Source organism: Tympanuchus pallidicinctus, unplaced genomic scaffold, assembly GCF_026119805.1.
Source record: "Tympanuchus pallidicinctus isolate F22 unplaced genomic scaffold, pur_lepc_1.0 scaffold23, whole genome shotgun sequence".
NCBI classification, from domain to species: domain Eukaryota; kingdom Metazoa; phylum Chordata; class Aves; order Galliformes; family Phasianidae; genus Tympanuchus; species Tympanuchus pallidicinctus.
The window spans coordinates 4,746,731-4,771,154 of NW_026294740.1; the positions used below are offsets into that span (position 1 = coordinate 4,746,731).

General features: G+C 48.6%; 2 protein-coding genes across 2 annotated transcripts in view; one reads left to right on the top strand and one right to left on the bottom strand.

The window, feature by feature from the left end:
- Nucleotides 1-1,120: 1,120 nt before the first annotated feature.
- SLC16A3 (solute carrier family 16 member 3) lies at nucleotides 1,121-11,550 on the bottom strand. Its single transcript, XM_052688249.1, has 5 exons — nucleotides 11,433-11,550; nucleotides 6,274-6,517; nucleotides 5,728-5,871; nucleotides 4,003-4,770; nucleotides 1,121-3,171 (listed from the first exon to the last, which is right to left on the bottom strand). The coding sequence occupies exons 2-5, from the start codon at nucleotides 6,494-6,496 to the stop codon at nucleotides 2,885-2,887; spliced, it is 1,422 nt and encodes a 473-aa protein (XP_052544209.1). The 5' UTR covers nucleotides 6,497-6,517; nucleotides 11,433-11,550; the 3' UTR covers nucleotides 1,121-2,884.
- A 5,123-nt stretch (nucleotides 11,551-16,673) lies between these two features.
- CCDC57 (coiled-coil domain containing 57) overlaps nucleotides 16,674-24,424 on the top strand; it is a 28,533-nt gene continuing 20,782 nt past the window's right edge. Inside the window, 3 exon segments of the mRNA XM_052688007.1 lie at nucleotides 16,674-16,776; nucleotides 20,088-20,498; nucleotides 22,700-22,808. Of these exon segments, the coding sequence (XP_052543967.1) occupies nucleotides 20,107-20,498; nucleotides 22,700-22,808 (501 nt within the window). The 5' untranslated portion in view covers nucleotides 16,674-16,776; nucleotides 20,088-20,106.

Below are 24,424 nucleotides of genomic sequence, written 5' to 3' on the forward strand. Positions count from 1 at the left end.
ACATTAAAGTGCATTAACAGGAAACAAATCATCTTGTTGCACAAAACCAAAGTGTACTCCTGTCATCCCAAAGAGACCTGCAGTAGACAGACAGAGGGAGGTGCACAAATCAGTACTTACTGTTGCCACATGTAATGCTTGCGTGCTCCTGCAAATCCCTTGGGGCTTTCTACCAAATTTAAGCTTTTCTTGGGAGAGAACAAAGGTGTGTACGTGAGTGCATTGGGAACTATTACTGTGAAATGTGGTTGGGTCAGAGGATGATTTTACATCACCTAACACCTGTTTTGTTGGGTTTAAACATTAACAATCTGTTCAGTCCTTTATATCATCTCAATTCATAGAACACTCAGAGGCCCAAACAACTTTAGAATTATGCTAGCCTGTGTGCTAAGAGATTCTTCATCAGTTCTGGAGAAATACCTGCAAAGCAATCTGTCAGTTGCTTCCTATATGCAGGTACAGACATGGATATATTGCACCTGGGTTTCTGACTGCAGTTACATGTGCTCCAGCAGTGTGTGATGGAAAGCAAATGACAGCACGGCCTTTGAGACACATGTAGCTAGCTGTCTTCCACCCAAGTCACAGGCTGAACAAAGGAGGGTTCATCCACATCTTGTGCAGCACTGCTGCCCCTGCACCCCACTGTTACCTCTTCAGCCATTCTTGGACTGGCCGCCTATTTCTTCCAAATACAAGAGCACAAAGGGGTGTTAGGAATTCAGGGATTTCCACCTCAACAGTGCTGAGATTAAAGCAATGCTGCACCAAAAAGTCCTGAAAGAGTTTGAAGGCAATTCCTTATGAGTTTGCAATAAGCAGAGTGAGATTCGTAAGAAGCAGGCTGCTCTTGCTAAAGGGTTCAGATACAATCCTTCCCTTCTAGTATGCAGTAGATGTTAGTTGGGTTTTTGGGGCTTTTCTTTTTTTACACCTTGGATTAGGAGGAGCTGAACGTGAAGGCCTATTTTGCTATGGCTGTAGAAGCAGTTGGGCAGAAGCCCCAGCACAGCTTAACACAGACGTGGTTGTGCAGGCAGAGCAGCTGGCACAGGTGGAGGTTTCCTTCAAAGGAAGTCAAGGCAGTGGAGAGAAAAGGAAAGAGGACTGCACTGTATCCAATATAAAAAATAAACACTTTATTGAGTGCAGCATCCATTTCTGCTTAAAATTGCTACCAGAAAAATAAAATGGTGTTCCTAAGATTTAAATTTGTCCTAGCAATGCAAAACCATTGTGAAGGAATTAGCAGAGTGGAAGCTGGTTTCCAGAATAATCCCCTGGGTTGTGGTTTTGGCCCTTCCTTGGTTGCACTGTATCTCCTAAAATGATCACGTGGGGCAACTAATTCTTTTGTATACTGCCTTAGATTCCCTACTGAGAAGAAAATAGAATCCATTGCAATTAAGTCTATTTTGAAGGTCGTTACCGCACTCATAAATCCCACAGGGCTTTTTATACATGTATCTGAAAACTGGGCTGAAATAGCATCATTGTATAGAAAATATTACATATTTTCAATGTGTTTGTGGGGAAAAAAATGTAGTATAGACAATATACTCTATTTTTTTATACATGTAATAGAGAATGCCTTCCTTTTACCTTCTTCTCCTACTTGAAGTCCTCACAGTGAATCTTTTCCCTTTCTGCATTTCTCCAGTGCTGCCCGTCTTGTCAGGTCCATTTGTGTTACTTCCCCTTCCTCATCTGATGCCAAGCACAGTGTAAGGATACACAGAGCCTTGGTGCAGCAAACAGGCAGCAGAGCAGGCCCAGCTCTTGGTGAGCTCTCATTCAGAGCCGTCAAAAATGTGATCAGCAGTTCCACCATCTTAAGCAACCACAATGGCCCTCTGAACTTCTATAGATTAATAAAGCAGAGGGAAGTGGGGTAAATTAAACATTAAAGGAAGAATGTGTTGCTGATGTTGCATATTAAAGATGTAACAGTAACAAGTTTCAAAGCAGTCCCAACCTTGCCCCTAAGTTATCCAACGGCCACGTGCCTGATAGATGTCATCTGGACAATTACAATGTATGTACAGAACAAAAACACTTTCAGAAGGTTCTACTAAGCCTCCTGTCCATCTTCTGGATGATACCTGTAATAATTTTCAGTGTTGCAGAGAAGCTGAGCTGAGAGCAGTGTATACGAGCGGAGATGAGCTTTGTTTATTGTCTGTCGGGATCGAATCTACTCATTTTATTTTCCTTTCAGCGTTCCCTAGGATCAGGGCTTGTGTGATCAGCTGAGGACAGTGCCTGCAATGTGCCTTTCTGTGGACAGTGTTTCCAGATGACAATTACAAAGACTACAGGTTTAGACAAAACTCATAGAAATACATTTGCATAAACCAAAGTAACAGGTATTATCAAAATTAGACTAGGGCTGAGCCAATTCATCTGAAAGTCTAAAAAAAGTAAGAAATTCAAAGACCTAATGGAGACCTTTAAGTTCCTGAGATTTTTCTCCATCTCAACCTCTTTCCCCTTCCCAAAAAGCACAGGAAGGGAAATTACATTTAGCCACACAACACAGCAATTTCACCCGTATTATCTGAAAGCGTACACATAATTCCTTCCTCAATCTCTGCCAAGTGAGCAGTTTCTGGTGATGCATGGCAAAACTCTACTTGTGTTCGGAAAAGCTTTTTTGTTTACATAAAAAGTATAACCACAACGTTTCACCTTTCAATGATAAAGCTAATTTTCTGATGAAAGGTTGTCTAGTAAATCAGCTTCCAGAGAGACCCGATGAGCTGACCGGCCTCCAGTTAATAAAGCAGACGGCCCAGCCCTAAGCTAGTTCTATTTCTAAAATAAATAGTGTTGAAATTCTGCTTGACCCTCTTCCGAACGCCGTGTGGGTTTTGTGCTGTGCTCACACACAGGTTTCTGGGTTGGTTACGACCTCGCCGTTTTTTTCGGGCTCATCTTTTAGGAACTGCTCCACCTCAATAGAGTCCACCTTGGCATCCTCGGGAGTTTTGTCTTCAGATTTGTTTAATTCCTCTCTTTCTGCTGCTGCTTCTTTTGTGTGTGGTTCTTCTGGTTTTTTCTTAATGCAGAAGAAATTTCCCAAGGCCAGCACCAGCGCTGAAGTGGTAACTTCAATGCCAGCGATAATAAAGACAAACATGTACCGCCGTGTCAGGTCCAAGAGTTTTCCTGAAAAAGACAACATGCAGGTCAATAAGTTTACAACAAAGTATTTCTGTTATCTCACTTCAGCTTAGCGTTGACTGGAAGTACTTCACGTCCTGGAACATGTCCTGCCCTGCACACACTGACAGGAGCTCAACTGAAATAAAAGCAATGCAGCCTTCAGATGCAAGAGATCTGCTGTTCTACTTCAGATCAAACTGTGAGCCAGCAGAGTTGTTTGTTGGGGTTTTTTTTTGGTGCAGCCTGTTAAACTGATGCACTTTGTTAGTGAACTTGCCATTACAAATTCAGGAATCTGAATATTTTGCAGTGTTGCCATACTTTAGGGTTGAAGACACGTGCAGCACAATCAGTCTGCTTTCCCTGGAACAGTCCTGATGCTTTAGAGCCCTTTTCGTCAGGTTGATTGGTTTTTTTTCCTCCTCTTCCAAATTTGTCTTTCATTCTTCAAACCTACCATGAGTACAGAGAATCTGCCCTAATACCTTCCAGATAAAACTGAGAGGATTCATTCTGAATTCCAACTCCAAAGAGGTTTGAATTTATCCCATTTACTGTGTGTGAAACTCATACAATGCTTTGAACAGGAGATGCACTTCAGGCTTTCGTTGCAAAAAGGGCAGCACCTCCAAATGGCAGCTCAACCAGACCTTGCAAACAGATACAAGAAGGACAAAATCTCCTTCCCTGTTTTGGGCTGTTTCTGATTCTAGCTGCACAAAGTCATGTAAGCATGTGCAACACAAGGACAAGGACAGCATGCACACTGTGAGTGACTTTTTTTCTGCCTGCAATGTCAGTGGTGTTGAATTCTCAACTAAATGGGATACTGACCTGCTGACGGCGGGCCGATCAGAACCGCCACCGCTTCTGCCAGGAGCACCAAGCCAATAGCACTGGAAAACTTCTGAGTGCCAACAATAGCCATGAGAACTTCGAACTGAAGAGCACCTACCATTCCGTAAGAAATGCCAAAGAAAATGCAGAAGACCACCAGGCCACCGTAATCAACAGACATGGAGCCCATGAGATCTGTAAAGCCGTTAAAAATCATAGCAAAACTGAAGAGGTAGACACAACGTGGTCTAACCCACTTGAGACCAGCTACCATTCCGCAAATGGGACGAGCAAAGATATCAATAAATCCCAGAATCGTCAGAAGAAAAGCTGCTTTGGTGTCCTGATACCCCAAATCCTTGGCATAACTCACAACAAAAACTGGGGGTACAAAGAGGCCGAGCACCATGATAGATGCTGCTAGCGTGTAGATCACAAAACCACCATCTTTAAACACGCTGAAATCCAGGAGTTTTTTCTTTGCTTTCTTCTCAGCAGGTTCTTTGGTAGCTTCAGATTTTTTGGGCGGCTCCAGAGGTCTCATTAGCGCTCCGCAAACACAACAGTTGAGCAGCATCCCACCCAGTATAAGGAATCCTCCTCTCCAACCATACTCGTGTTGAAGTATCTGCCCCAGAGGTGAAAGGGCACAAAGGAACACTGGGCTCCCAGCAGCTGACAGCCCGTTGGCCAGAGGTCGGCGTTTGTCAAAGTAGCGGTTTAACATGATGAGCGAAGGCTGAAAGTTGAGAGCCAGACCCAAACCTGTAACAGAAGGGACAAGAAGTTGACACGGCCCTCCAATAGTGCTAGTCAAAAAAGAAAAAACCAGTGGCATTTCTTCTGATTGATGACTTAAGATTGGTTTTACTGCAAATGGGCAAAAGAGTTCCACGGTAACAGGTGTCAGAGAGCCCCACTTCGCTATTATTTTGATAGAATCATAGAATCACCAAGGTTGGAAAAGACCTCAAAGCTCACCCAGTCCAACCGTTCACCTATTCCCAAGTGCTCCCACTAAACCATGTCCCTCAACACAACATCCAGCCTTTCCTTGAACACCCCCAGGGTCAGTGACTCCACCACCTCCCTGGGCATCCATTGCAGTGCCTGACCACCCTTTCCGAAAAGTAATACTTCCTGATGTCCAGATATTAGTCAAATAATCCAATAATGTCCAAATATTAGTCAAAAGTATCACCCATGGTCATGGATAAACCTGTCCAAAGAAGACACTGAACTCCAAGTGTGTAAAATACGAGCTACACTCCATGAGACGTAGAGTATCTCCAATACTTGCAATCACTGTAATTTCTAGATGTAATTTATAGATACTTCTCTCTAGGAGAGTTATCTGTCTGAATACAAAGTGCTCAGTTTAACATTTTCATATTTTTTCTTCTATTGTGTTTATTTCCGTGGAAACAAATAGGAGGCATTACTTTTGGAGAAACCAATGTATATCACCTAATGCCCTGAGGGAGCAGAGAAAGCTGTTATTCTTCACCAATAACAGCAGTAGCTGTTAAACATACCAGAAAGAGATGCCATTCGTAATAAATTAATAGGTGAATATATACATAAAATCATTCTAATTTTATCTGCTGTCTTACTAAAAGCCTGTTTGGATCATCCTGATCCCTTAGATATGTTGGTAGCACGACACATCAGCCTACTGCCAGGAAACAGGCCGAGCCCATTGCAGCCACATGTGCAGCTTACCAGTGATCACCCCTGCGCTGAGGTAGATCTGAACGATGCTGGTGCAGAAGGAGGCTATCACCATCCCCATGGAGGCAAAGAGGCCACCTACCAACATGACCGGGCGACAGCCAAAGCGATTGACGCACACGCTGCACAGCGGACCTGGCAACGAGAGCAAGTTACAGTTGCAAAGCTAAACCAGGTTTTACCAATGGTTTCATGTCACTTCACGCTTCTTTCCAGTTCACATTTCTTCCCATACCCTGCCTGTATCAGGCCAATCCCAGAGGGTGATCTTTCCTCTGCAGTCAGATATTCTGTTCCTTTGTACTGCTCTGCAGTTTTTCACCATCTTTAGCATCTAATGAGTTACAGAGGTTGGATTTTATATGCAAATTGGATGTACTTAACTAATTATTGGATTTACATGCATTAACGATAATTTTTGAACGCCTTACTTGTACATGAGCAATAATAAGCAACCATGATTCACACTGTAAATGTCAGTACGATTTACAGACACCACTGCATGATGCAGAATCACCTCAGAACCGAGCAGCCTACCTGTTCCATACAGCATGGCCAACAGAATGGAGGAAATCCATGCAGTGTCACTGTATCCAATGCCAAATTCCCGGATAAGTTCTTTGAAGAAGACACTGACTGCCTTTGGAAAGGCATAGGAGAATCCTGTGATGATAAAACAGCCAAAAAGGACAGCCCAGCCCCAGCCTCCATCAGGAGCTTTGACGCCAGACGGACCATCATCAACTACCACTGCTCCCATGATGCAGCTCGCGAGGGTTCCCTAAGAAATAAGACAAAAATCAGTTGATACATATTGGGACAATTATCCCAAACAGGCAGATTGTGCACTCCAGTTGAAGTTACAGACTATTTTAGAAAGAAACAACTAGTTTTTAAGCCTGGGATTTTTGTTACAAGGCATTGGTAGAGGAAGCTCTTGGGCTACTCGGAACACAAAATCCTGGTACATACATCACAAGTCCTGGCCCAAACCAACAGGAAAGCTTAGATGTATAAAATTTGATAATTTAAGTGCAGTTGATTAGGATGTTCATTACTAAACAATGCTTTGGGTCACCAGGAACAATGCCATTTTACAGCTCTATTTCAGAACCAGACTGTCCCCGCCTGGTTGGCACAGACTTCTTGTCGAGAAAAGTGAGCACTGAATGTATGATTGTTAGTAAATATGATTGTTACCCGACTCCAGGTGTCTGGCACCGCAGATGGCCGATGTGCTGACTGCCATAACAATGTGAAAAGATGCCTGTCTTTTTAGTTCCTGCCCTATCACAAGTCTGGGGCTGGTAAAGTCTGAAGCTGCACCTCCAACACAGGGACCTGTCCAATTTCAGAATGGTTCGTTTTTCCTAATGACATCTGTATGATACAAGGCATAAAACGCTCTTGATAGATATTAATTTCTTTAAAGCAGTAAAAGAAGGCAGCAAGGAGAAGGCATACAGAACGTCACACCTTCATGAGGCCAGCAGCTCTGTAAGCACTCGAGCAGCAGTGAACACAGCAACCTTCAGCCCCAGGAAGGAATGGCTCCTGCCATCCATTGCTCCTGTTCTGCAGGCCGGCACAGGATGTAGACGGTCCCCTTCACCGACTGAGCAACAGCAATGTGCTGCACCAAGGGCAGACCGTGCCTGACCCATCTGGTGGCCTTCTGTGGTGGGGTGATGGCAGTGGTGGACAAAGGATGGGCCGGTGCTGTTGTCTGCCTGGACCTGTGCCTTTGACGTGGTCCTGCATCCTTATCTCTAAACTGAAACGATGTGGATTTGATGGCTGGAGTGTTTGGTGATAAGGAATCAGTGGGATGGACACAGCCGGAGCTTGGGGTCAGCGGCTCTGTGGGTGGAGGGCAGTGATGAGCAGAGACCCCCAGGGCTCTGTCATGGGATCAGACAGCTCAACATCTTTATCACTCGACATCTTTATCACTGACAGTGGCACTGCTGATGGCGCTGAGCTGAGCGGAAGGGATGACGGCATCCGGAGCGACCTGGCTCAAAAATTGGGCCTAAGGGAGCCGAGCGAGGTTTAAGACAACACCGCACAAAGCGCTGCGCCTGGGTTGGGGCGATCGCAGATACAAGACAAAGCGAGAGCAGCGCTGTGAAGGAGGAGGGGCTCTGATGGGTGAGACGCAGGACGCGAGGCACAGCGTGCGCTGCGGGCTCAAAGGCCAGCGGTCCTCTGGCTGCACCGGCAGAGGGGCGGTGAGGCACGAAGGGACCGTCGAGTTTTACTGAGCGCGGTGGCACCGCGCAGAGCGGCGCCGTCCATCCCTGGAGGTGCGCGAGGCGCCCACGGCACGGGGCGGAGCTCGATGATTTCTCAGGTCTCCTTCAACCGGAGCCGTTCCGTGGTTCCGCACTCACAAAAAGGGAAGGGCGGCAGAAGCCCGCTACGCCGGGCGGCCCCGCGTGACCGCACCGCGCCGACGTGCGGCGCTGCCAGTCAGCCCGGCAGGGTGCGAGCCGGCGGCCGCCGCACTGAGACGTGAGGGACGTGACCGGGCGGCGCGCGGCGGGGCGGGGCTGACGGGGCTCGGCGGAGCGCCGCTCTCTGGGCGGGACGGCGATGCCCGCTGCGTTCCGCCCGCCCCGCGCTCCGACACCCCGCGCCCCGGCCGGCACCTCGCGCATCGCTCATGGCTTTTAACAAACGTCCGAACAGCCCTCACGAAATGAACGGCCCCGCTGCAAACGTGGCTGAAATTCGCCCCGTTCATCTCTGAGGAGGATCTGAGAGCTGCGTGCAGCGCTGCACGGCAGCGATGGGTTCTGTTCCGGATTCCTCCATCACAGATGGGCGCTTCCTTTGGTAACGGACGTGTTTACACGGCAGAGAATGGAGTTAAATCCGCGTGTTTTCGTGCTGCTGGTATTATCCTCATGTTGCCATGGAAACCGATACGGGCTCAGTTAGGAGGAATCGCGGGATGGTTGGGGTTGGAAGGGACCCTAAAGGCCATCTGGTGCCACCCCTGCCCTGAGCAGGGGCACCCACAGCTCCATCAGTGCTCACAGCCCATCCCTGCCCTTGGCTGTCTGCAGGGATGGGGCACCACCGCCTCTCTGGGCAAACCGTGCCACTGCCTCACTGCTTGTAGTGTAAAAACTTCCCTATATCCAATCTAAACCTCCACGCCTTCAGTTTGAAACCATTTCCCCCCATTCCATCCCAACAGACCTTGCTAAAGAGTCTGTCCCCTTCATACAGCACCTTTAGGGACTGGGAGTATTGGAGGTAGCATTGCTCTTGGGATGGTTGGTGCCACGGTTTGTTGTACACAGAAGGACAGCATCTGTATTATAAATAACTGAAGGTGGATACGGGAAAAACATCATAGTGGTGCTCAGCCACTGTCCTACTGCCACGCAGCAGTGCTGCAGGGGCAGCGGTGTGGGTGGGAGAGATGTGGGGTATGGAGGCTGACCTACATGCCTCAAGAATGCATTTAAACACCCAGATATGTGCATCACCCCGAGCCTTCAGCCAGAGATAAATAACGGCCATCAGAGAGAAAGCAAAACGTTCCACACTGAGATTCCATATCGGACTGGAAATAGGCAGAATCCCACAGCTAAAGGGCAGACAGCCGAGCTGACACCCATCCTTGCCACAAAGACAATAACGATCCTCAATTTAGAGGGGGGATGGATACACAAAAAAGCACAGAGTGCTCCATCCAGTGCACCAATAGGGGTCACAAACCTCTGCCTTTGCCTGCGGGCATTAAAACCAAAGGAGGAACAGCATCCGACCAAAAGAGAAACAGCAGCACTGACAGCAGAGGTGGTGGGAGCCAGGCTGAGTGCTGCACACAGAGGAGCTGCTGTGCTGAAAGGGAAAGGCTTTCTCCTTCACCTTGTTCTGAGGGTGGAGGAAAGAAAAAGCACCCAAATGGGAGACAGGCAGTGACAGAACTCCTCAGCGAGGTAACACTGTCACAGACAGCAGCTTCAAGGGCTTTTTGTTGAGCAAAGCGCCCGGTTCAGGCTGCCACAAAGGGGTTCAGGCTGCCACAGAGGGAAGCGGGTGCCTCATTTTGCAATATTTACCCCCGAGGGAGTGGTGCTTTGTTAAATCACAGAGCTCAGCAGTTCCCAAACGTAAAGCAGAAGCTGTGAGAGCAACACCTGCAGCGGGAGGGGGGCATGTAACCGGGGAGGGATGACAGACACAGAAGTACGTGGCTTTCTGAGCACCATGTGTGGTTCCACACGCTGTGTGAAGCCATTCCAGCCACACCTGCCAACCTGAGGCACCGCACAGGAATGCAACAGCTTGGCACAGCGGAGCAGTGCCGTTGTGTGGCACAGGAACAAGCAAACACCGTGCAGACACCTCAGCACCGGTTTGATCTGACGCGAGATTGAAATAAGGAAACAATTGGCACAGCAGCTTTGTGAAAGCAGCACCGTGGGCACAGGGCTGAAATGAATGGCTGTGACGCAAGGGTTCCACTTTGGTCCAACGTTGTAACTTCTATTTTTGAAAGTGCACTGAAAGCAGTGGGATAACTCACATAGAACTGGAGTCACGCTCAGCACTGCTGCTCGGAAAGGGCACCCGGGGGGATGCTGACAGCCACACTTCTGCACTTACAGCAATAGGTGTGGCGCAAGGAAAAAAACAACCACGGCTTTCAGAGGAGCACGTTCACTTCTCAGTAAAGAGCACCGATTGCTGGTAGGGCGGTGGGTGAGAGCAGAGCGTGTCTGCCCCTGTGCTAACGGAGAAGACCGGGCTGCCACCGACTGTGTTTGTAATTAAGGAAAGCGTTCACCTCGAGATTAAAAGAGCTGCTTCCTTCTCGGTAAGGACAGAGCCGCAGGAACAGCTCATCGTCCAACCCGAGGGCGTTGCTTTCGCACCAGCCAAGCTCGGGGCGCTCGCTGGTGATGTGCTCATCGAGGAGAAATAAAGGCACCAAAGCGTCACCTGACTAGCACAGATAATTTGAAGAGCCCGGTTCTAACGCGTTAATTGTAAAGGCAAACAGCTTCCCCCGCAGAGCAGCTGGAGCGGGGAACGCAAGGGACGCGATGCTATGGATAAACCCACAGCGGGAACTGACTGTGTCACCCCGGGCTGTGAGTAACAGCCGTGGGAACACGAAGCGGGGATGGATTGATCAACCCTCATTGCAGCGATGGATGGACGGCTGGATGTGGGGAGACGGAGGGTGGGAGATGGAACGGCCCGAAGGAAGGGCACGCGGCAGCAAACTGTTGGACAGAACAAAGAGAGAATGGAAAGCCCTGCGGGGCCCAGCGGGGAGGAGGGGTCGGGGAACGGGGGAGGTAAACAGGGCCACGGTTTTGTGGGGAGCGGGAATCCGCAGCAGCCTTTGGGAACGGGTTTTCCATTAACATGGCCGGTACATAAGCGGACGAGGCGCAAGAAACGCGCGCCCGTGGCAGCGCCCGACCGGCAGCCCGCAGCATCGCAGCCCGCGGGCATCTCCCGAAGCGCGGCAGGGGCGTTCGGAGCCCCTCGCCCGGAGGAGCCGGGACGGACCGAGCCGCTCCCACCGCCCCGCGGCCCCGACCCGTCGAATGCGGCCGTACGGAGCTCCGCTCGCGCCCCCCGCCCGCCCTGCTCGGACCCACCGCGCTCCTCCGCGCCGAGCGCTCCTCGGCATCGCGCGGGCCGGCTCCGCCTCGTTACGGTACCTGAGTCACGGCCCGCGCTTCGGCTCGGAGATCCCCGCCGCCCGCTCTCCCCGCGCGCTCTCCGGTCCGACCCGGCGCTGTCCGTCTGCCAAGCGCCTCGGCGCGGCGGGTCGCGTCCGCTCGCCCCTCCCTCCAACGTCCCCGCGGTGGCGCCCGGGTCCTAGCGCCGCCACGTGGCCCTTCCCGCCGCCGCGGCTTCGCCCGCCCGCAGGCACGCGGTCGCGTTCGGTGCCGTCCCGCCGGAACGCCGAGGATCGCCCGCAAACGGCGCCGCCCGCAGCCGCCGAGCGGGTCGGGAGCTCCGCTGGGAAATGCCGGCGTGCGGCCGCAGTGCGGAGCGCTGCCCTAGGGCAGGTCGGGCGGGTAGGCGCCCGGACGGGTCTCGAACGTCTGCAGAGAAGGAGAGCCCCGCAGTTTGTGCCCACTGCCCCCTGTTCCATCGCTGCACACCCCCAAAAAGAGTTTGCTCCATCGGGTTGACTCCTGTGTTTTAGATATTTATATACGGCGATCTGATCTCTCTCAGCCTCCTTCTCTTCAACAGAACAGCCCCAGGGATCTCAGCCTTTCTTATGGGAGATACTCCAGGCCCGGTCTCTTCAATGTGTCTGCGAACATCCCTTTCCTTATCTAGCTGCTTCTCTCATGTGAGTGCCTGTAAGAGCTACTGGTGGTTCAGAAGCAATTCAAAATGTAGGTGTACCTATAGGATACAGGTGACATATTGGCAGCTATTTCCCAGCTTCCCTTTTCTCGCTTCCCAGCTCTCCATTCCTAGGCACCTCTGTCCACCCTGCATACTTACACACCACAGATCTCTAAGGTTTCAATTAAAAGATCTTCTATGGGGCTGTGCATTGCTATCAAGCAGTAACTCAAATAAGGGGGAATAACGAAACTTTCTGAAGGATGGAACTGTCCCTCCTCCTTAAGCAACGATGCTCAGGTCTGTGGCAATGTTTGGTTTGTCAGGAACTGTAACTGCTTTCCGGCCCTTTGGGGCAGTAGAGATCACAGATCCTTATCACAGCCTCCATCACTTCTGCTGAACTCCAGAGCAGTCGGGATTGTTCAGCGTGGAGAAGAGGAGCTCAGGGAGACCTCGCTGCTCTCTGTAGCCACCTGAAGGGAGGTTGTGGTGAGCTGGGGGTCGGCCTCTTCTCTCCTGTAACAGTGATAGAACCAGAGGGAATGGCTTCAAGCTGCACCAGGGGAGATTCAGGCCGGACGTTAGGAAATACTGCTTCTCTGAAAGAGTGGTCAGGCAGTGCAATGGGCTGCACAGGGAGGTGGTGGAGTCACCGACCGTGGAGGTGTTCAAGGAACATCTGGATTTGGTGTTGAGGGACGTGGTTTGGTGAGAATTACTGGCGATAGGTGGATGGTTGGGCCGGGTGATCCTGTAGGTCTTTTCCAACCTTGGTGTTTCTGGGATTCTGTGATCTTCACTCTGCACCTCCATTTCATGAAGCAGCTCCTCAGCCAGTGGAAGGTACCAGTTTGTGCAACACTGCAACCACATCCCCTCCCCTACAAGTCACAGCCCAACACCTGTGTATGTGCACAGCGCTGATAAGAGTGCTCCAAACATAAACCAGGTTGTGTGCTGTAAGTGCACTGAGACCTGGAGCACCTACTGCTAAAATGGGACAGTCTGTAGCAGTTGGGATGGAACACGGGGAAATGGTTTCAGATTGAAAGAGGGGAGTTTTAGATATAAGGAAGAAATTTTAATACTACAGGCAGTGAGGCAGTGGCACAGGTTGCCCAGAGAGGCGGTGATGCCCCATCTCTGCAGACAGCCAAGGGCAGGGATGGGCTGTGAGCACTGATGGAGCTGTGGGTGTCCCTGCTCAGGGCAGGGATGGCACCAGATGGCCTTTAGGGCCCCTTCCAGCTCCAACCATCCCGTGATTCTATTTTTCAGCAGCGCACATCTTTAGCCACAGACCAGCTGCTGAGGAAACTGCATCCAGTGCTCCGTGGTGTCACTTTTGGAGCTGATTCCTCCCATTGTTTTTGAAGAAAGCGATGCGCTCATCGGGGACGGCGTGCCAGGATAAATGACAGCCCTCAACACGGGCACCCAGATCACTGCATTTAATTCTGTGCTCAACAAGGCTCCAGTGTGAGTGAGCAGAGCTCAGGGCTGCTGTGCCTGCAGCATCCGAAATATCCGAATTCAAATCTGAAATATTTGAAACTGAGCTGAAGGCATCGAATCCATATTTGCTAAGTGGGGCTAAATAGCATCTGTTTAAGCAATAAATGTGTGACATTGTGAGTAAAGGTGTCATGGTTCTATGGCCAAAGGAATGGAATATTAATGCACGGCAAAGAGAACTCAAACACAGTGACTTAAAGCATCGATCTCTGAACTCAGCTTTTGGAAAAAAAAATCTTCTTTATGGTTGTAATTAAAAAAGAACCCGCAATTTTCTGCACCTTGCTGTTTATCTCTAAGCATACATGTTACAGGTGTTCTCAAACTGTCATTAACACAACCTCGTGAGGAGCCTTTGACTAGGAAATGTATCCACGATACGCTGTGACACTCAATTAGCTTCTCACTGATGAAGATCCTTAATAGGAGAGAATGTCATTTGTGTGTACTGACGGAGCTCAGGCTGCACCACAGCTCCACTAAAATGCCCTTCACTCCATAATTCCTTACAGGTTTCCAAATGAATGCAGATCCTGCCGTGTTCCTTACTTCCACGCTCCATTGTTTCTATGGCAGTAGTGATAAGAATATACCTGGGTTGCTCCGAAAGTAATGCCTCCTGTTTCATGCCGTGGAAATGATAGGAGGTGCAACAACCACAATAACACTCTGTGATAGAGCTACAAAGGAATATTTTTCAGCATGGTCACCCATTCCAAATTCCAACTGCACTCTTTGCTGTTCCTGCTATTTGCGGGAGAGTCCCAAGTATTACCTTGACAGTATCTGCATCTATTCGTTCCCTTTGAATTTTTGTAGATATTTGACTTCTGAGGCATTTTCCTTATTTACAGTTGAACTACGCACAGGATGTGAATTACAGATTTATACTGCAACATTTTTAAGAGTTTGAACCGTAATCCTGGACATTTCAGATGGTTTCAAGAGCAGCCAGCACAACCCTTTGCTTCAAAGGGAAACATGGCAGAGCGTGTTGCACAAAGAGCCCTTGTAGGATGGCTATTGAAGAAACGTTCAGCGTTGAGGTTTCAACAATTTGTAGTTTGTTCCTAAAGCAAGGCTGAAAATAAAGGCTTTCTGTGTGGTTCTTAGTGTGCACTTGAGGAACTTGAAGAGCACCTACAAAGAGGTGCATAGACTTAACGAGTATGAAGCTACAGTTACACAGGTATGGGAAAGAGAGACATGGAAATCAAATTCTTCAAGCCTGGATGGAAGTGGAATTTAAATACATCCTAAATACACATGTAAATGTTTCTAATGTACAGCACCCATGCTTCAGAGATACTGGGGATCAGAAGTTCTTCTGCAAGCTCGGCCACTTTTATTTATGCGATCATCTTTAAAACGTTCATTTTGATTTTCTTATATACATATATTTACTGTTTGTCAAACACATTCCTCAGGGTTCTGTCGAAACAAGAAGTTCATTCATTGGAAGGAGAGCTCGCTCAAAAAGAAGGCTTTTCCTGGATCATGTTTTAACGCTCCATCCCACAGCTGTGCTCACTGCTGAGCCCCCAGCGTGGCTCACAGAGCAGCCCAGGGGAGCATCAGCATGTGCCACAGTCTTCCTGTGCCATGAGCTTAAATGAGGGTGAGGGCAGTGGGATCAGCAGCCCAAGTGGGTTTTGTCTTATGAAGTGGGGCTGTGAGCAGAGCCTCATCTGGGGAACCAGTGTGTGCTATTGTTGTGACTGTCTGGGGATACCAGGGGGAGGATGATGGTGAATTTGAATGAAGGGGAGAGGTGGCAGGTAGAGATTTAAATACTCACCAACAATATATTCATAGAATCATAGAATCATAGAACCATAGAACCATAGAATCATAGAATCATAGAAGGGCCTGGGTTGCAAAGGACCGCAATGATCATCCGGTTCCAACCCCCTGCTGTGTGCAGGTCGCCAACCAGCAGACCAGGCTGCCCAGAGCCACATCCAGCCTGGCCTTGAATGCATGCAGGGCTGGGGCATCACAGCCTCCTTGGGCAACCTGTGCCAGGGCGTCACCATGCTTTGAGAGCAGAAAAGCAAGACGTACCTTATGCTGGGCCTTACAGTGTAATTTTGGAGTGCCCAGAAGGTTTTGAAAATCATTTAATGCCAAATCTCACGGTGTGCTTCGAACCGGAAGTGATTTATACAAACAAATGAACCAAATCCCTTCAGTAATGGCAGCATTCTGATGTGATATATAGATAGACTTCATGTAGCCACACGAAAGCATGGTGACGCCCTGGAACAGGTTGCCCAAGGAGGCTGTGGATGCCCCAGCCCTGCAGGCATTCAAGGCCAGGGGGTTGGAACCGGATGATCGTTGTGGTCCTTTGCAACCCAGGCCGTTCTATGATTCTATGATTCTATGATTCCCCTCCTTGACACAGCAGTTTGTATAATTCAGGACATGACAGCATTACAGGAAGTCTGCCTCGTGGCTTCCAGACATGCGAGTCATCAGCAGTGACTCAAGGAAAATCACACAGTGCTTCGTGCACTGCAGCTTCCTCTGCGTCACTTAAGCGATGCACTCTGCCATGAAGGATGGATTAATGTCTTGAGGGCAGAACTTTATCTATTATTTATTGCTTTTCCAGCTTGGATGGGGCTCTGAGCAGCCCTATCAAAGGGTTGGAACTGTAGATGGTGTTTAAGGTCCTCTCCATCTGAGCCGATCCGTGAGGCTGGGATCTGTGCTCTGGACTGGGGGATCAGGAGGGGAGGGCAGAGGGGCGATGGTGCTCGTGGAGGAAGAGACGTGGGTTTAACGAGGAGAACGCATTTGTACAGCCCGGAAGAAGGACTGCTGGATGTCAACAGAGGGGATGAGCTGGGGAAAACACGAGCAAAAAATGACGGCAGTGACTGAGCGCGAAAGCCGTGAAAGAGACCGAGAAACGCGGCCGTGTGGGGAAGGAAGGGCGAGGGCGGGGGGAGCGGGACGGCGGGGGGCAGGGCGGGGAGGGAGGCAGCGCGCTGATTGGCTGCCGGCGGGGCTCGCCAGAGGCCGGCCCGGGGCTGGAGGTGGGCGGGGCGTCAGCGCTGCGGTTGCCATGGCGACGAGCCGCCTCGGCCAGGCGTAGCCCGCAGCGGTTGCCATGGAGACGCGGCCCGCGGCTGCGGGCGGGAGGACGTGAAGGTTGGCGGGTACGGGTAACGGGTATGGCAGCCGTGCATCTTGCTCCCTGCTCTCTCCCCGCTGTCTTCCCGCACTCTTGCAGCCGCTCATTGCCTCCATCTGCCTTGTCCCGACCCCGCACTGCGCCTGCCAGCTGCTCTCCTGCCTCCCAGGCCCTCTCACCCTCCATCCCGCAAGCCGATCCCCACCTCCTCCCCCACTTTCTCTTCTTCCCGCTTTTATTCCCCATTCTCCCTCTGAACCCCATCCCCCCTTCACTCCACCCCTGCTGTGGAACAGCTGTGATGTGCCTGACGGAGACTCAGCGTGTGCATTACTGCTCTGTGGAGCAAACCAGCTGTGCAGGGGAGGTGGACCAGGTGACATTAAGGATCCCTCCCAACCCCAACGAATGCATGATTCTGGGTGGTAGTTTTCTTGCTCACCCTCTTTTTTGGTGGTTTCGTAAGGAATGCAGGCGATGCTGCACCAGCTCTGCTGGAATTGTTACAGCCATTACTCCTGGAGCACTGGAAGGATAAGAGAGTGTGCATTCCTCCTGCTTTGAGCACAGCTATAAGGATGGGGGACAGGTGGGGGCTTCTGTGGAGTTCTGAAGCTTCTCACCATTCACTCTGAATTGTTCTCCAGCATCACCGTGCTCTCCTTGGGTTGGGAAGTGATTTGCTCAAATGTGGAATGCAGTGCCGTGCTGCCAGACTGACACCTGATGAGTAACAGCTGTGACTGATTTACCATCAAGCCACCATTTTCCTTTGCTAAAAGAGGCTGATAGAAATCTCACTGTGCTGAGATAAGGGCTGACAGGGGTATCTATCATCGGTTCTTCCTGGATGTGCTCTGTATTATTAGATTTTAATGGTCATTTTTGCTATTTGCGCTGCATGGCTAAGCTGTGCTTGCTGTAAGATGTTGTCTCACATCTGGGCTGTCTCCTTGGCCATCTTCTAATGGCATCAGATATATTTTTACTGTTCTTTTGCCTGTCCTGCATCCAGGCAACTGATGCAATTTATACTTAAAATTGCACTGTGAGCTCTATTATGGTCATTACCAAAACTAGTTGGCAGTTAGAAACACTGCTGCTTTTAATGGCAAAATGCTCTCTGCTCCCCTCCTAAAACACATTTCCAAGAAATACAGGACTCTGCAGTGAAAAGCAATACTCTGAAACTACAGAAGTGTATCCTGCCTGTTTATGGGGCAGTCAGTGGAGATGGGCATAGATCCTGTGTCTCATCTTGCAATAAGGACATATTTTCACCTTCACTCTTTCGTATTTTGCTATGAAACCACCATTTCTTGTGTTCAAGGTGACACACACACACCTCAGGGTACCTCTGTCCATTCACAAGCGCCATCAGTTCCATGCATGGCAGTGGGGGGAGGTCATTTTCATAGGAGAGCTATTTTTGTAGGAAACCACTGTCATTCATGTTTTATTCCCGTGTTTCAGGTGACGCCGTGTGTTGCCTTTTAATTCTGGGGCAGTCGTAGCAATCTTTTGTAAAATAAGCATTGCTCACTGGCACAGGTTGCCCAAGGAGGCTGTGGATGCCCCATCCCTGCAGGCATTCCAGGCCAGGCTGGATGTGGTTCTGTGCAGCCTGGGCTGCTGGTTGGCGACCTGCACACAGCAGGGGGTGGAACTGGATGAGCACTGTGGTCCTGTTCAACCCAGGCCATTCTTCTCAACCCTCTCTTTCCAAAACAACCTCTGACTTCAGTTTGATCATCTCAATGAATTAATAGACCGGAGTTGCAGTCTTATTTTTATTCCTGATGCACAGACATCTTAGCGTGTGGCTAAGGTTAGCTAACAAAGCATGCACTGGTTTTAAAGACCTTTACAAAAGTGTTGTGATATTTCATCAGCTACAGACTGAGCACAATTTCTTTCAGTGCCTTCGGAGTCCAGAAGGCATCTTGTTGGTGTATTTCATCTTTAATGTTCTGATGGTCAGGGATGGAGGAAAAGAAGGATGGAGTTTTAATGTTGGATGTTTTTAATGGATGTTGGATGGATGTTGATGTTTTTTAATGATGGATGTTTTTAATTGTGGCAGACATCAGATGTGTTTGGAGCAACGGGAGCTGAGAGGAAGATATAAAAAGAACAGATTTTTGTGTAGCACTGCATGTTAGAGGCAAAGAAGCATTGCTCATGAGTGTCCACTTCTGTGTCTTTTACAACCACCATCTATTTCTGCTGACAAAAAGGAAAAAGCTACCACTTGTACTCTGCTGCAGGCTGTGGCACAGCTTGGAGATTGCTAACAAAAAGGAGAAAATGCAATTTCCTTTTAATTGCCTTAAGGATAAACATAAATTCTAGGCCAGCAGAATTAGAAGACCGTCAGATCACCGTGTCACTGCTGGGTGTATTGGTGAGGAAACAACGATATTCAGATTGTGGTGTGCTTTAGCGTCGCTTTTGCTGATCTGGAAATCTCTTTCTTTTAAGGAGATTAAAGAGGCACCATTTGAAAGGCGTGCTTGTCTGATCTGTTGTTCCCTGCAGCCCTGCTTATCCATCCGAGATTATCTGGAACCCCTGACACAGAGCGCTGCAGCACAGGCAGAGAAGCTGCAATGACCCCGCGGGGCTGGGGTAAATCTCCAGAGATCTGAGCAGATATTACTTCATGATTGTCCTTATTACTGAACCGTGATGTAGGTGGTACCTCTGGGAGTGGATGGTTTCTCTTCTGCTGAGTTTGTGTTTGTGTATAAGGCGAATATGGAGAACAAATGATAGGAAGAGATAGAAGTGAAGCAGATAAAGGATCAAACCAGATGGGAATAGGGGCACAGGAAGGATATCAAGATAACGGTAGGAAGAGAAGACAGATGCAACACTGCAGTTGTATTGCTGATGGATGGAAAGGTCCAACAGTGCATTACATGAGAAGGCTGGTGTGGTTTGATTTGTCTGTCAGAAGTGCCTTTTTTCTTAAAGACACTTTGCAGCTCTTCTTCTGCTGTTCTACTGCTCTTCAGTGCTCAACTAGAAGTGCAGAGTTCCTTTGAGCCGCTGAATCTTTTTGTGCCTCTGTGCCCCATCTGTACAAAGGGAAAAGAAATATTTTCCTGCATCAAAACATAACCGTGTGTGGTAATTAGATTGTGAAATATTATCCCTTCAGGACTCAGTGACCATAAAAGCAAACTCTGTGTCTAAAAGTGACCAACGCCAGTTGGTGTAGAGAAGTTTACAGCTTAGATTTAAAATTCAATTATAATTATTATGTACCTAGTAGATGGGGAGTGATTAGATAGCTGGTTTTTCTTAGTTATCAGTCTTAATTGTTTTCTACCACCTTCTGCTTCAGATTTATTCCAGTGCTACAAATGGAGAAAGAATGGAAAGAGCTCCTTCAGTGGAAAGAGAAAGAAAGGAAAGAGCGACATAACTGGCAGTTCCCTGCTCAAAAGGAGATGCTAGACATTGCTGTAAAGCAACTGCATGACATGCATGAAAATTACAACAAACTAAAAGAAGACTTTGTCTATAACCTCAGAATTTTGGAAGAAAGAGATAAAGAGTTGGAATCCTATGATGTCACATTCAGTCATCTGAAAACGTCTGAAAATGCTAAGCAGGCAGAGATTAGCAACCTTAAAATACAGCTGGATAAACTGGAGCAACTTCTTGTCAAGGAAAGAAGGAAAAGAGCTGAACTTCATTATCACTATCAACAAAACCTCGCAGAACACAGGTTAGAGCTGGAACAGTTTTGCAGGTGAGATGCAGATCCCTGTAAGTGCCATCACATGGAGTGTGCAGGACAACCATGTGAGCAGACCCAGTCAGTTAGCACGGGTTTATGAAAGGCACCTCCTGCTTGACTAACCCAGTTTCCTTCTAGGATAAGATGACTGGCTTAGCGGACAAGAGAGAGGCTGTGAGTGTTTACTTGGACTTCAGCAAAGCATTTGATACTGTTCCCCACAGCATTCTCCTGCAGAAACTGACTGCTCGTGGGCTGAACAGATGTACTATCCCCTGGATAAAAACTGGATGGATGGGTGCAAGGGGTCATTGTGAATGGAGTTACCTTTGGCTGGTGGCTGCTCACAAGGGGTGTTTCCCAGGGCTCAGCATTGCAGCAGTTTTGTTTATCATTTTTATCAGTGATCATGATGAGGGGATTAAATGCAGTCTCAGATTGCAGATGACACCAAGTTGAGCGGAATGGTTGATCTGCTTGAGGGTAGGAAGGCTCTGCAGAGGGATATGGATGGGAGAGATCTGTGTGCCAAATCCAATTGCGTGACATTCACATGATATTGCCTGGAGAAGAGAAGGCTCTGGGGATAGTTGGGGGTGGCCTTTCAGTACCTAGAGGGGGTATATAAGAAATAAGGGGACAGACTCTTCAGCAAGGTCTGTTGGGAAAGGACAAGGGGAAATGGTTTCCAGCTATAAGAAGGCAGATTTAGATTGGATATAGGGAATTTTTTACAGTGGCACAGGTTGCCCAGAGAGGCAGTGGTGCCCCATCCCTGCAGACAGCCAAGGGCAGGGATGGGCTGTGAGCACTGATGGAGCTGTGGGTGTCCCTGCTCAGGGCAGGGGTGGCACCAGATGGCCTTTAGGGTCCCTTCCAACTCCAACCATTTTATGATTTATGACATTCAGCAAGGCTAAATACCAGGCCCTGCACTTGGGCCATAACAACCCTATGCAGCAGTGCAGGCTTGGGGAGGGTGGCTGAACGTTTGTCTTTCAGAAAAGTACGTGGTTGAACACGAGCCAGCAGTGTGCCCTGGTGGCCAAGAAGGCCAATTGCATCCTGGCTTGTATCGCAGTAGTATGGCCAGTAGGACTAGAAAAGTGATTGCCCCTCCACACTCAGTACTGATGGAAGTACACCTCAAACACTACATTCGGGTTTGTGCCCTCCACTACCAGAAAGACACTGAGCTGTAGGAATGCATTCAGAGAAGAGCAACAAAGCTGGGGGAAACAAGGCTTAAAAGAAGTGGCTGAGGTAACTGCAGTTGTTGTGGTGAGGGAAGATGTCATTGCTTTCTACAAGAACCTGAAAGGAGGCTGCAGCAAGGAGAATGTCAGCCTCTTATCTCAGGTGACGAGTGAGCAAATGAGAGGAGGTAAGGAAATGTCCTCTAATTGCACCAGTGGAGGCTTAGATTGGAAATCAAGAAGAATTTCTTCACAAGAAGGATGGTTAGGCATTGAAACAGGCTGATATGTCTGATGGGATCTTTTGAAGTATCACCAAGGGAAGGGCAGTGGACTGAAGACAAACTGGTGTCATTTGAATTTGCTTAAGTGGCAACATCTACTGGTCTGAAAACTGCAAAGAAGGGGAGCAGGGGGAGACAGGAGAGTGGGGGGTAACTGAAATCATGGAAAAATGATCTGCTTGAATTATCCTCAGGGAGCTTCACCAGTGAGTATTCTCTATGAAGGGCTCGAGGGGAGGATATCTGGCAGTGTATGAAAGAGGACATCTGCTTTTTAAAGAATGCTGTTCAAATCCTCATGCTGTTTGGTAGCTGAGAGCTGCTGAAACGATTCTGATATTTTACATGAGGAAAACAAACGCTGAACTTAGCGAACCATACAATGTGCTCTGCATTGTGTGACCTTTTCAAATTGAAACTGGATATCTGGGAAGAACTTGTATCACTTTAAAAAGGAGATCAAACAGTATGCCCGCTGTGGATCGTGTTACTTGGAAAGGTTCATTCACTTCTCATGTGCAAGATGATTTTAAAAAGTGACTGCTGATTATGAGCAGCGGGAGGAAGGTAAAAAAAAGTCAGTGGTGAGGGTTCCTTTAGGAAATTACTGCCTCTTGTATTTCCAGTTGTGTTATTGTTCACCAGGTGCTTTCCAGAGATCCCTTCCAACTCTGTGTGCGCCACATGAGGTCAGCAGAGATGCTCTCTAAGTTTATTTTATTTTTATTTACAGGTCAAAGAGCGGTCACACAAATCATCAACATGAGGGGTGTGTGAGCCTGAGACATCACATGGAGAGGAAACTCCAGGAGCTGCAAGGAGAGCTCGCTTGTCAGAAACAGGTAAACACAGAGCAGTAACACCCAGCAGACATTTGTTCGTTACGTTCTGATGGAACACTGCTGTATTTTTGTAAGGTTGTTGTTGGTTTTGCCTTCTTTCTGTTGCCGCTGTGACATTGGTGAGATGCATAATGACAGGTTATATGCACTACTTGTTTAGTAGCTGTGGCCTGACTTGTCTGGCAGCTGCCCCTTGTGAGGAGCTGCTGGGAATGTGTTTAGTAATCTGAGATTGTGTAAGATTGCTTGATGTGGGCTGCACACTGCTAAATTTGTTAACCTTGAAACTGCAGAAAAGGTCGGCCTCTGGAAAGCAGAAGCAGCTTTAGGCAGGATGGGTAATGTATACTGCTTATCATACTCTCAATTATGAGGCTTTCACCCCATTCTGCCTCTTTTATTGCTATCATTTCATCATAAAATAATTGTCTTGCTAACTGGCAATGGAATTTGACCTTCAACTGTGATACTTCAGGGATGGGGTGCCATTTTTCTCCCCTTTGTACATTTAAAAAACATAAAACAATACCTTCCTTATTTCTGTATTGAAACGATACTACAGGGATGTCAAAAGAGGTTAATTTTTAGCCTGTCATCCAAACCAGTATATTATATAAATGAAAGTGGTAAAAGGGATTGTTAGGGGATTACAGCTTGAGTAGCCTCCCATTCTATTCTCCTTGCCTTCATTATGGGATATCTGCTAAAATAACCTGTCTGAGGGCGGTGAGGCTCTGGAACAGGCAGCCCAGAAGCACTGTGGAAGCCTCATCCTGGAGGTGTTCAAGGTCAGGTTGGATGGGGCCCTGGGAATCTGATCTGGTGGGGGCAGCCCTGCCCACAGTAGGGGGTGGAACTGGATGATCTTTAAGGTCCCTGCCAACCCAAGCCGTTCTGTTGTTGATTATATGAAACCAAGAAGACACTGAATAACATTTAATGTGAATGGAGCTTTAGATAGAGATAGGAAAGGAGAGATACAGGGCTAGTGTTGGCATGGGTAATAGGTGAAGGAATCACAGAACTGGAAGGGATCTCTGGAGATCCCCAAGTCCAAACCCCTGCTAACACAGGTTTCCCAGAGTAGATTGCACAGGAATGCATCCAGCTGAGCTTTGAATATCTCCAGAGAAAGAGACCCCACAGCCTCTCTCACTGTGCTCTGTTACCATTTGGATACGTTTTTCTTAGTGGGCAATATTGGTGATAGGTGATGGTTGGACTAGATGATCTCAGAGGTCTTTTCCAACCTTAATGATTCTGATTCTTCACAGTACAGTTTATCCTCACATTCATATGGAACTCCTTATGTTCCAGTTTGTGTCCATTGCCCCTCATCCTGTCACTGGGCACCAACAAAAAGAGCCTGGCCCCTTCTGCTTGGCTCCTGCCCTTTAGCTATTAAGCATTGATATCAATATCCCCTCTCAGCCTTCTCTTCTCCATGCTGAACAGCCCCAGAGCTCTCTGCCTTTCCTCATACAGGAGATGCTCCAGGCCTGTAATCATCTTCGCAGCTCTCTGCTGGCCTCTTTCTAGGAGATCCCTGTCCTTCTTGAACTGGGGAGCCCAGCACTGTGCTCAGTGCTCCAGATGTGCCCTCCCAGGGCAGAGCA

What these genes read in the sequence shown, in the direction of transcription:
- SLC16A3 (XM_052688249.1), bottom strand. Translation starts at nt 6,496, where the DNA reads ATGGGAGCAGTGGTAGTTGATGATGGTCCGTCTGGCGTCAAAGCTCCT. An exon ending in GGCCATGCTGTATGGAACAG is followed by an intron (nt 5,872 to 6,273) that starts GTAGGCTGCTCG and finishes TCTCGTTGCCAG; the next exon opens with GTCCGCTGTGCAGCGTGTGC. An exon ending in GATCGGCCCGCCGTCAGCAG is followed by an intron (nt 3,172 to 4,002) that starts GTCAGTATCCCA and finishes TGTCTTTTTCAG; the next exon opens with GAAAACTCTTGGACCTGACA.